General features: G+C 45.5%; 1 protein-coding gene across 1 annotated transcript; it reads left to right on the forward strand.

Moving 5' to 3' along the window:
• The first annotated feature begins 63 nt into the window (after positions 1 to 63).
• On the forward strand, positions 64 to 8,935 carry DPH3 (diphthamide biosynthesis 3). The gene is made up of 3 exons (XM_066350713.1): positions 64 to 302; positions 850 to 924; positions 6,495 to 8,935. The coding sequence occupies exons 1-3, from the start codon at positions 195 to 197 to the stop codon at positions 6,558 to 6,560; spliced, it is 249 nt and encodes an 82-aa protein (XP_066206810.1). The 5' UTR covers positions 64 to 194; the 3' UTR covers positions 6,561 to 8,935.
• Positions 8,936 to 12,640: the final 3,705 nt, after the last annotated feature.

Consider the following 12,640-nt stretch of genomic DNA (forward strand, 5'->3'; position numbering starts at 1 on the left):
CCATCTCCATGGTGACCACTACCGGGTCACCCCTGTGGGCGCCATGCCCGCAGTTGCATCATAGTCTGTGCGCCGGAAGCGGCCGTCCCCGCGCCGGTGTGTAGCGATAACGACCGGCTGGGGCAGGTATCCGCGAAGTTAGACCGGCCCGGGTCTGCTTCGGCCGGTCGGGGCTCTCCTCTGGCCCCGGTACAATGGCAGTGTTTCACGACGAGGTGGAAATCGAGGACTTCCAATATGACGAGGACCTGGAGACTTATTTCTACCCCTGCCCTTGTGGCGATAACTTTTCCATCACCAAGGTAACTTCAGGGGCCAGCCCGGCTGCTCAGGAGAGGAGGCGTGTTTTTCCTCTGGTGTTCCTTCCGCGGTTCCGTGGCCCGCGCGGCTGTTTTCCACGCCCTTTTTATCCGCTTGTGACTCCCCCCCAAGGTCGATAGTTCTCAGCTCCCAAGTGGACATTCTGTCAGGCCTTTAGTCAGGCCTGGCGAGGGGGCGGGGAGGGGGTGCAGAGTGGGGAGCACCTGACTTACCGCCATCCTTCCCCACTTAGCGTCTCCCTTTGGGTCCACGTTCCTGGGATGCTTCTTTGGAGGAAAGAACGTGTTCTTCTCTTCCCAGAGGCTTTGAGGCGACTAAACCTTGACTAGCCTAGGGTATTTCCCCCGAGTGACGCTTCCAGGGAAAATTGGGGTTGGCATTCCTCTCTGAAGGCCCCTTTGGCCCTCACATACCTTGGGGGAGAGGAGGCAAACCACAGAGGAGCTTGCTCAGAGGTGGGAGGGTTTGGAGGGAGGAGTGTGCATTGGGAAGGCAATGCTGATCAGACGGTGTTTGATTTTGTTATAGGAAGATTTGGAGAACGGGGAAGACGTGGCAACGTGTCCTAGCTGCTCTCTTATTATAAAAGTGATTTACGACAAAGTAAGAGGTCAAATTGTAAAAGGTGGGGGGAGGGTTGATATGCAAGAACCTAGAGCAGTTTGTTCAGGATATGTAATGTGGAGAATGTTTTTAACAGTGTGTTAGGTAAATGCTTGGTTTTTTAAAAATCAATTTTAAAAACTATTAATAAACAGCCATATTGTAAGTTTAAAATTTTTAAAGCTTAAATGAACTGATTTCAGCTTTAGATGGAGCAATAAAGAAAACTCTATTTAATGGAAATTACTAATTATTATTACTATTTTTTTTACACAGAGACAGAGAGAAAGTCAGAGAGAGGAATAGACAGACAGGAATGGAGAGAGATGAGAAGCACCAATCATCAGTTTTTTGTTGTGACATCTTAGTTGTTCATTGATTGCTTTCTCATATGTGCCTTGACCACGGGCCCTCAACAGACCGAGTAACCCCCTGCTCGAGCCAGTGACCTTGGGTCCAAGTCAGTGAGCTTTTGCTCAAACCAGATGAGCCCGCGCTCAAGCTGGCGACCTCGAGGGTCTCAAACCTGGGTCCTCCGCATCCCAGTCTGACGCTCTATCCACTGCGCCACCGCCCGGTCAGGCACTAATTACTTCTTAAGTAAAAGATAAAGGCTTCTTAGTTGACAATCTTCATTCCTTCTTAATTTAATAAGTAATTAAAATTGTTCAGAGCACCCTGACATATTTTCAAGGGAGCAGTTGTATGGTATTTCTTAGCTGGCTTATACATAGACTCTGCATCCGGTTATTTTTCCTTCAAGGATATTGAAAATAGAAAACAAAATAAATATTCTTACTGCCAATACCAGCTTTTGGTCAGTACTTTGAATAAAATCTTAAGTAAGAAGCTTAACATGTTTTTTTCTTTTTGAGATTATAATTGACATAAAATAGCTTGTCATTCTTCAGGATGATCTCAAACATGATTACAGCGTAGGTGGGAACAAGGCACTTGGCCTCATGAGGGAAGCAAGCTATAATTTAAACTATAATTTAGAAGTTTACTGATTACTCTTGTATCATAATGTGTTCTGGAACAAAAAGAGATGCGGGTAAAGGAGATCAGGAGGCTGGTATGAGAAGAAGTTGCAGGTTTAGGCAGCGAGGCGAGGGAGTAAGCCCTGTCCACATTAGGAGTGAGAGCAGCCGGCAAGGGGAACCTTCAGTGAGGAAGCCCTAGGGCACAAACATGCTTGGTTCCATCAAGGAACAGCAAGGAGGCCAGAGTGACTAGAGTAGAGTAAACGAGGGTGAGGACTCGTCCAAGATGAATTACTGGAGTGGGCAGATCACAGAGGTGTTTGTGGGCCACTCTAAGGACTTTGGCTTTTCTTGTGAGGATATAGGGAACCAGTGGAGAATTCTAGAACAGAGGAGTGCCACAATCTGCAAAATTTAATAGAGGGATTCTGACTGCTGTGTTCAGAGTAGAGCACAAAGAGACAAGGATAGAGACAGGAAAACCAGCTATGAGGCTGTTAGACTAATCAAAGGAGGAGACAGGAGATGAGTAGCTTAGACCAAGCTATAGTAATGGAGGTAGAGTGGTCGGTTTCTGGGTACACTTTAAAGGATAAAGATTTCTTACTGATTGGATACAGGATATGAGAGGAGTCAAGGATGATTTCAACATTTGTGGCCTTCATCCCTGGAAGGATGGATTTACCATTAACTGAGGGGGAGGTGACTGCAGGTACAGGGACAGGAGTTGGACATACTGTGGTTGAGAGGCCTATTTTTCATCCTGGTGGACCTGGCGAGAAGGCAACTGGATATGCAAATATGGTGTTCAAAGAGCTATTTGTTGGCGCTGTAAGTTAGAGAGTTATCAGCAAATCGCCAGCATTTAAAGCCATGAGATAGATGAGATCACCAGGACTGTGAATGTGGTAGAGATGGACAAAAGAAAGGACTGAGCCTTGGGCCACTCCAGCATTAAAAAGTCAGGGAAGGAAGTGAGGAATCAGCAAGGCTGGCTGAAAAGGAGCCACCACAGAGGAAAGAAGAGAACCACCAGCATCATATCCCGGAAGCCAGATGAGAAAGGTGGAGGAAGTGATCAGCCTTGTCAGATGCCACTGAGAGACAGTGAGAATTAACTGTTGGCTTTAACAAGGAGGCCAGTTGTGATGGTGATGAGAGCAGCTTCAGTGGAGTAATGGAGACAGAGCCTGACTGGTGGAAAACTTGCTGGGGAGAATGAGAGAAGAGGAGGCAGCAAGTGTAGACCTTTCTTTTAAGGAGTTTGTTGTAAAGGGGAGCAGAGATGAGGGGCAATAACTGGTAGTGATAGAGGATCAAGAGAGGGTTTGGGTAATAGACATTCATCCTCATGGGTGAATGTAGATGCAGGAGGTTAGATTCCACCAGGGCTGTGTTTTTACCACCGGAATAGGAAGTGAAAGAAAAGTGATTATGTAATTAACTGGAATTTCATGGCTGTGGAATTAAAAACATTAACCCTTTGAGTAGTGAGGTTTTTTTCATGCTCGCTGACCGCCAGGAGTGAGTTTATTTTCAAAAAATGAATGGTCGGGATGGTCAGGAGGCACAGGATGTACATGAACGTTTGTAGTACTCAAAGGGTGAAGGCATGAGGAGTAGTGAAACAGTAGTAGGATGAGCGCACTGGAGATCTAGTGAAACAGTAGTAGGATGAGCGCACTGGAGATCTAGTGAAACAGTAGTAGGATGAGTGCCCAGGAGATCTAGTGAAACAGTAGTAGGGTGAGTGCACTGGAGATCTAGTGAAACAGTAGTAGGATGAGTGCACTGGAGATCTAGTGAAACAGTAGTAGGATGAGCGCACTGGAGATCTAGTGAAACAGTAGTAGGGTGAGCGCACTGGAGATCTAGTGAAACAGTAGTAGGGTGAGCGCACTGGAGATCTAGTGAAACAGTAGTAGGGTGAGCGCACTGGAGATCTAGTGAAACAGTAGTAGGATGAGCGCACTGGAGATCTAGTGAAACAGTAGTAGGGTGAGTGCTCTGGAGATCTAGTGAAACAGTAGTAGGGTGAGTGCGCTGGAGATCTAGTGAAACAGTAGTAGGGTGAGTGCCCTGGGGATCTAGTGAAACAGTAGTAGGGTGAGTGCCCTGGAGATCTAGTGAAACAGTAGTAGGGTGAGTGCGCTGGAGATCTAGTGAAACAGTAGTAGGGTGAGTGCCCTGGGGATCTAGTGAAACAGTAGTAGGGTGAGTGCACTGGAGATCTAGTGAAACAGTAGTAGGATGAGTGCCCTGGAGATCTAGTGAAACAGTAGTAGGGTGAGTGCCCTGGGGATCTAGTGAAACAGTAGTAGGGTGAGTGCACTGGAGATCTAGTGAAACAGTAGTAGGATGAGTGCCCTGGAGATCTAGTGAAACAGTAGTAGGATGAGTGCACTGGAGATCTAGTGAAACAGTAGTAGGGTGAGTGCACTGGAGATCTAGTGAAACAGTAGTAGGGTGAGTGCACTGGAGATCTAGTGAAACAGTAGTAGGGTGAGTGCACTGGAGATCTAGTGAAACAGTAGTAGGGTGAGTGCACTGGAGATCTAGTGAAACAGTAGTAGGATGAGTGCACTGGAGATCTAGTGAAACAGTAGTAGGGTGAGTGCACTGGAGATCTAGTGAAACAGTAGTAGGGTGAGTGCACTGGAGATCTAGTGAAACAGTAGTAGGGTGAGTGCCCTGGAGATCTAGTGAAACAGTAGTAGGGTGAGTGCACTGGAGATCTAGTGAAACAGTAGTAGGATGAGCGCACTGGAGATCTAGTGAAACAGTAGTAGGATGAGCGCACTGGAGATCTAGTGAAACAGTAGTAGGGTGAGCGCACTGGAGATCTAGTGAAACAGTAGTAGGGTGAGCGCACTGGAGATCTAGTGAAACAGTAGTAGGGTGAGCGCACTGGAGATCTAGTGAAACAGTAGTAGGGTGAGCGCACTGGAGATCTAGTGAAACAGTAGTAGGGTGAGTGCACTGGAGATCTAGTGAAACAGTAGTAGGATGAGTGCACTGGAGATCTAGTGAAACTAGTAGGATGAGTGCACTGGAGATCTAGTGAAACAGTAGTAGGATAAGTGCACTGGAGATCTAGTGAAACAGTAGTAGGGTGAGTGCACTGGAGATCTAGTGAAACAGTAGTAGGATGAGTGCACTGGAGATCTAGTGAAACAGTAGTAGGGTGAGTGCACTGGAGATCTAGTGAAACAGTAGTAGGATGAGCGCACTGGAGATCTAGTGAAACAGTAGTAGGATGAGCGCACTGGAGATCTAGTGAAACAGTAGTAGGATGAGTGCCCAGGAGATCTAGTGAAACAGTAGTAGGGTGAGTGCACTGGAGATCTAGTGAAACAGTAGTAGGGTGAGTGCACTGGAGATCTAGTGAAACAGTAGTAGGGTGAGTGCACTGGAGATCTAGTGAAACAGTAGTAGGGTGAGTGCACTGGAGATCCGACAAGGGTTGGAATGAGGGACCAAGGGGAGTGGATGGCAGCACCAGAGAGTAGTGATGATACAGCCCCATGACATTAGAGTCAAAGTTGGTGGGTTTTCGAGAGGAAACGAGACTGGTGGAGCAGCTGCTCCTCCTCCAGTCTCAGTGGTACAGGGGCTCTGAGAGATGACAAAGCCACCACCTGAGGGGTTACATGGGAAACAGTGTCTGCCCTTAGGAGGTGGCCTCTTCTCAACCTCAGCATATTTGGACATTTGAGGCTGAATAACTCCTTGTTGAATAGGGCTGTTCTGTGCCCCTACCCATTGGCTCCCACACTCCCAGTTGTGTGAACCCAGAATGTCTCCAGACATTGCTAAATGTCTCCTGGAGACAAAATCAACACCACTCCCAGCCCACTGCCCGTCACCGTGAGAAAGCACTGTGTTAGAGCAAGAAGGCACAGGGACGTTTTCAAGGAGAGGTTGAGAATGTGGAGCATTGTGCTCCTGATGGACCGTGAAGGCCAAAGAGCACAGTGGAGGATTCCAGGGGCTGGGCAGGGAATGAGTGAGAGTGACAGGGACAGCGTGCAGGCTGACCCTCCTGGAGATCAGATTGCAGGAGATGAGGGGTAACCTTGAGGCAGAGATTTCTGGGGTAGCTGACATAAGCCAGGACAAATGAGCAGAGATTGGATGTCATTTAGAGTAGCTACCATTGCAGATTCTCTCTGTTGGAAAACATAAAGAGCTATCCCTTTTAGTTGGAAGAAGTAATAATTTTGAAGAGGACAGGCATTTGAGTGGCCAAACACTGAAGTGGAGAAATTTTAGTGTAAGTAATAATTTGTAATACAGAAATTTAAAAGGTGTGGCAATGTCTTTATAAATGTGATTTCTGAGAGGTGGGTGCTATGTAGTGAAGATAGGCATGTTTGTTGATAAGGTGTTTTATATTAAATATGAATTCATGACTAAAAACCGATACATTTTTATGTTTATAATTCCGGTGCTGACATTGAGCAAGGATGAAGTGGTATAGCAATGGAAAAGCTCACAGCTGGATTGGCTCTGTAACAAGGTCAAAGTTTAATATCAGAGCATTTGTGACGCACTCAGTGGTTAATGTAATTTTTTTTTCTCTCTTAGGAACAGTTTATGTGCGGAGAAACAGTCCCAGCCCCTTCCACCAGCAAAGAATTAGTTAAATGCTAAAAAAGACTCTAGGAATCCAAATCCTGACCACTTGAGAATGAGCCACGCTGGAAAAATCAAAGGCAAAGTTACAGGCCTCCTCGTGGGGACGGCCGTCTGTAGTTTGCTGATCCGGATCCCCCCACCGGCTGCCAGGTTCCTCTCCGGCAGTGAAGCAAGTCCACGACACGACGTGCCTGCATCTCTTTGCATTGGAAACAGTGTTCTTCATTTTCCACATGAATTTAAAGCAAGAGCATTTTAAGTCAATGCTTTCTTTCCCTGCTTTTTTTTTATCTTATAGCTAATCACTTTATTATCTGATAACAGCATCATCTACCTCAGAGTCATTAGGATTCCTTATTTTAAAAAGATTTTATTTTTTAATTGGTTATTAAGATTATTAAAACTAGCCATCAGCTTTGCTCTTCTAAACTTAATCAGTTCCTTTGTCAGTGCTGCACGCAGTTCCTAGCCCAGGCCAGTCGTCTGAGTCCTGTTGAGTGTGCCTTTCCCGTTATTCTTCATGCTTTGAGTCAGGTCCTGGTTGTAGAGAGAAAATACACTGAGCTCACAGTTTCTTTTCCAAAGCTGAAAGTTAGAGAAGAGGAAAGAAAAGTCAAAAAATGAAATGGTCAAAGAATAGGGAGTTTCCTTATCGATATTCTGCACATTCCTTGAAAATTAGGACAAGACAAAAAGGAAGTCAGCCCAAGGAAGTGAAATGATAACAGAATGACAGGAGAAAAACATGCCGACTTAGTGAATTATTTAAATGGGTGCGTGTTGTTGCCAGATCAGAGCAAATGATATTTATGTATCTGGGTTCTCATTTCTCTGTTGCTTTTAGATATGGCTAATGAAATTGCATTCTAGATAAGGGTCAGTGTCAAGTCTTCATGGTGGCGGCAGAGCTCTTAGCAGTCCCCCAAAATCAAGTCCCTGCTCCTAAAGGTAAAGCTTTTACAACTCTTGTATTAGCTGAGAAAGAACTTGAAAATGAGATGCCTATTCTAAATAAATTTGCCCCTTGAGAGCATATCTAATAATCCTCTGTAAGTTGCAGCCAAACCAAACATTCAGTCTTACAGAGAGATGTTGCCCTGGAGACAAATATATAAAGATAGGCTATCAGTCTTACTTTGCTGCATTGCTGAGAGTAGCAGGAAATTAGGATCATTTACATGGAAGTTCAGAAATCCCTTTATATACACAATCTTGCTGTGTATGTAAAGTCTGGCAGGTTGGTTGGGGAATGGCTCCTACAAGCGGAGACAAAAACTCCTGCCGGAATGTGAACATTGTTACTGATATACATGCTGCACACACTCATCAGGATCTAAGTTAAAATGAGTCAGTGCCCTTTCTCTGCCAGCCAGCAGCACAGCTGTGCAGCTGTGAACTGAGACATAAAATAAATCACCAAAACCGGGTGCTGGAAGTACTGGTACATTATGTGAGGCCTTGTGTGCTATATCCCTGACCTGCTGAGAAATCTCACTGCCATTTGGGACACTGACGCCCCAGAAGTCATCCGCGGTTGCTTTGGACCCGGCGATGGCCGGGATGAACAGCAGGTGCTGCCTCTGTTACAAATGAGCTGCAGGGGAAACAGGCTGCCCCGCAGGCGGAAGCTGAGCGCTTTGTAGATAGTGCTGATGTTAGCTCCCCGGGTTAACATGACTTTCAAACAAGACCAGAGACCCCTGATACAGATCTGGGAGCACAGAATGGCAGGAGGAAAAGTGGCCTGAGTCCACACCAAACGTTTCAGGAGGAAAGAAGCATAAACGACAGTGATCAGCTGCAATTGTGGGAACCATTTTGTTTCCAAAGCAACCAAGTCACTAAATTTGTTAGCTACAAAAGAACGCATCGGGATTTAATTTAAATTTCTGTTAGGCAGAAAGTAAAATCAGGGTCTTTGAGGCATGACTAGAGTTCTGTATCATGTATGTGCCTTATTTTATTCAACAGACATTTCTGGAGCATCTCAGAACTGATTTGTAATTCAGCCTCTGTCTCCTAGCTTTGTAACCTTTGGCAAGGCCAGTGGATTCTTTATCTGCCCACTCAGGAGACTGCATCAGGTGATTTTTAAACTCGGTTCAGGCTTTGTAACTTGCAGGGCTGAAGTGGTCGTTGAAACCTTTATAAACTTCAAACTATCTAAATCATAACTTAGAAAGAGACTCCATTTTTCTTCAGTTAATTTGATATTGCCACACTTATGAGTTTGAAAATTATAAAGTCAATTGTAAATTATTCTGCATATCCTTTACACATTCAGAAGCATTTTCTTAGAAAGTACTCAACATTTTTCTAAGTGTATATATTAATTTATTACCAAAATAATTGTATGGGCATGTTCAATAAAGTCAGCTAATTCAAAACCATTTGTTTTTCTCTGTTTTTTTTTCCACTAAATACCAACATTTTGTATTAAAATATATATATTTTTTTTACAGAGACAGAGAGGGATTGATAGGGACAGACAGGAACGGAGAGAGATGAGAAGCATCAACCATCAGTTTTTCGTTGCAACACCTTAGTTCATTGATTGCTTTCTCATATGTGACTTGATAGTGGGCCTTCAGCAGAGTGAGTAACCCCTTGCTCGAGCCAGCAACCTTGGGTCCAAGCTGGTGAGCTTTGCTCAAACCAGATGAGCCCGCGCTCAAGCTAGCAACTTTGGGGACCCCTGGGAGAGTCCAATGCTCTATCCCAGGGGTCCCCAAACTACAGCCTGTGGGCCACATGCAGCCCCCTGAGGCCGTTTATCCGGCCCCCGCCGCACTTCTGGAAGGGGCACCACCATCTCATTAGCCAAAAGCAGGCCCATAGTTCCCATTGAAATACTGGTCAGTTTGTTGATTTAAATTTACTTGTTCTTTATTTTAAATATTGTATTTGTTCCATTTTAGATTTTTACTTTAAGATATGTGCAGTGTGCATAGGAATTTGTTCATAGGTTTTTTTTATAGTCCGGCCCTCCAACAGTCTGAGGGACAGTGAACTGGCCATCTTGTGCAAAAAGTTTGGGGACCCCTGCTCTATCCACTGCGCCACTGCCTGGTCAGGCTGTATTAAAAGATTTTGATGTAATGTTATATGAGGTGGAAATTTTTAACCTGCTTTAAGGCATTGTAAGTAGCTTTCTGGTATGACTAATAGAGTTTTTAAATAGGAAAGAAACTGCCACGGTTTCTACGTTTGGCCATATGCATTTGGGCTTTGAATTTTTACTCTTACCTGAAAAAAATACATAGTTTTGAATCAAGTGGCAGTAAGGCAAAGATGACGTTGTTAGGTGAATAATTCAGTTTATTGCTGGGAAAGAAGGCTCATCCTTTGTTTAAGCTGATGATCCTTATAGAAGCTTAAAATCCCAGTTCTGGTCAGTTTGAATCTTAGTTCCTCCACTGTGGTCTTGGACAAGTTACTTAGTCTTTTTGTGTTTCTATTTCCTGGTCTGAAATACAGACCAGATTGGTCCCTCTTTCCTAGGATTGCTCTGCAGAATCATTTATTCAGCAAGTGTGTGCAGAATGCCTGCTGTCCGCTAGGCACAAGGTGAAGACAAGCAGGGTTTCTGTCATCATGGAGCTTATGTGCGACTAGAAGAGGAAATAAGATTACATACTTGTGAGGGCCCAGAAGGAAACAAACCAGGTGATAGGATGGTGACCGTGGCAGGAACGTTTGTGAAGGGTAGACAGAAGGTGTCTCAGTTTGATACTATTCCTGAGACCTGAAGGCTTTGTGAAAATGATTAAATGATGTAACAACTATAAAAAGTTTAGCACAATGCCTGTCCTGTGTGCAGGAAAAGAATATTCTAATTTCAAAAGGAATTCAACATTGGTTTAGCCTTGACGACATTCTTTGAGTAAATATGAGCAGTGTGAAGTACTGAACACCCCCTCCACGCACGCACTCTCACTTGACTGCGTATCTGGGGGCGGCTTTTAACAAGCCCTCCAGATGCTTTCGAGGCAGCCGCGGCTTGAGAACCGCTGGTCGAACTGGTTTTGAAACTTGGCAGCACTGGAATCACCTGAGGAGCTTTCAAACTATTGCTGCCCCTGAGAGAGTCTGATTTCACTGGTCTAGTCGCAGCTTGGGCACCCGGATTTTAAGAGTCTCCCTCGTGATTGCAATGTGCAGCCAAAGCTGGGAACCACTGGGCTAGAAAAGCAGAAAATTCATAATCACAAAGTGCAAAGGACTCAATTTTTTTAAGTGGTCACACCTGCTTTGCATAGCGAACAGTGTGTGGGCTCAGTTGGCCACACACTTTGTGTTCAGTCAAGCAGTCATCCTTAAAGTGGCGGGAGAGCCAGGCTGGTCTAATGAACACGCTGGGAGAACCCCAATATGGGCAGCCTCTGGGCTGCGCCCCCTATTTAAACAGACAATCACTTTTCCAGCACACTGGCTGCTAATTACACACCTTCCAAAAGTGGCAGCTTCTGCAGGTGTAAGTAATTAGGATTTCTTTAACTCCATGTGAGAATGCCTGCCGTTCCCTACTTCCTACGAAACAAATTGCTCCTGATTACATATTTGACTGGCAAACTACTTTACACATTTTTTCTTGTTAAGGGTTTAAAACGGGACATATGGAAAAGAAATCGCAATTTAAAACGCCCAGTTCCCAAAATGCTGAATTTGGGGGAGCGCAGCAGAATCTCCACCTTTCTCTATGAAATTGCAGAAGAAGAGCCCTAGGAGAGAGGAAAAAAGAAAAAAAAATCCTAATTGAGTTCTGAATTAATATCGGTCAAATTCTAGGAAAGCATGTTAGTATTTTTCAAAAGAAAATTGTTCAACCCTAAAATTAGGGAAGAAAAGTCCCTAACCAGTGGTCCCCAAGTTCTGGCACTGGTGGGCAAGTCTGTGCTTGTGGGGAAAGCTGGGAGTCAGGCACATGCAGCTGCTGGAGTGGAAACCGTGGCGGCTGGGGAGGAAGCCTGCCTCGCAGGGGTCCCCAAATTTTTTACACAGGGGGCCAGTTCACTGTCCCTCAGACTGTTGGAGGGCCGCCACATACAGTGCTCCTCTCACTGACCACCAATGAAAGAGGTGCCCCTTCCGGAAGTGCGGCAGGGGGCCGGATATATGGCCTCAGGGGGCCTCATGCGGCCTGCGGGGCCGTAGTTTGGGGATGCCTGCCTGAGGGTCATTGCTTCTCTGTTGCTGTTACCTCTGTGGGTTCAGGCATGGTGCTGAGCCTGGGTTGCTGCTGGTCCACGGAGCTGGCCGACAGGAAGAAGAGCTGACCCGCAGCAGGAAAGAGAAAGGACAAGGGAACCACTGGCACCACCGCATCTGTCTCTCACCACCCCTAACCTCCGAGAGCGTCAGAATCACAGCTGCTGCTTCCTCTCTGCCTTCCAGAGTTTGCACAGATCTCTGTTTTAGCCAACTGTAACCTGGAACCATGTAGGGAAGAGAATGCTGGGAATCATTGTTCCAGCTTGGCCAAGCTGATACATCACAAATCTACCCGAGTTACTGATATTGAAAAACCTCCAAATCCACTTGAGGATCTTGGTTAGAAGCCCCAGCAAATTTAATATTTGCACAACCTGGCAAACCTGGTTATAACTGTGCTTCCTGAGATAAGGATGAATGCTGGGAAATTGACCTGGCTACTAGTGCGAAGAATAGCCAAAAAAGGCAGCCACGTCGGTCCTAGATAGCAAGTGAAGGTGCTGGAAGGGGCAAGAGGTTCAACATGAAGCAGCTCTCAATTAGGGGTGAATGTCTAGTGAGGGGCGGGGCATCCCAGTAAGTGGCACTGCTTCAGTCCAGGAGGGTCAGCATTTGGGCCCGAGGCAGGCAAGCAGTTCCTATCTGAGAGCTGATTATGGCAGCAGGACCCAGCCTATCAAAAATATCCACTTGAAGATATTTATTAGCTCTAGTCATAGAGAGAAACGGGGCTGTATGTTCATACAGTGTCATTAAAAGTGAGATGTAATACCCATGGGAACCTTGACTACCCACCTTACTGACATGTCTGTTTCTAGGTTACTGGATGGGAACCTTGACTACCCACCTTACTGACATGTCTGTTTCTAGGTTACTGGATGGGA

The sequence above is a fragment of the Saccopteryx leptura genome, chromosome 10, assembly GCF_036850995.1.
Source record: "Saccopteryx leptura isolate mSacLep1 chromosome 10, mSacLep1_pri_phased_curated, whole genome shotgun sequence".
NCBI classification, from domain to species: domain Eukaryota; kingdom Metazoa; phylum Chordata; class Mammalia; order Chiroptera; family Emballonuridae; genus Saccopteryx; species Saccopteryx leptura.

Bases quoted from the DNA above. Each gene is read 5' to 3' on its own strand.
- DPH3 (XM_066350713.1), top strand. From the start codon at position 195: ATGGCAGTGTTTCACGACGAGGTGGAAATCGAGGACTTCCAATATGAC. The intron at 303-849 runs GTAACTTCAGGG...ATTTTGTTATAG, and splicing joins ATAACTTTTCCATCACCAAG to GAAGATTTGGAGAACGGGGA. The intron at 925-6,494 runs GTAAGAGGTCAA...TTTCTCTCTTAG, and splicing joins TAAAAGTGATTTACGACAAA to GAACAGTTTATGTGCGGAGA.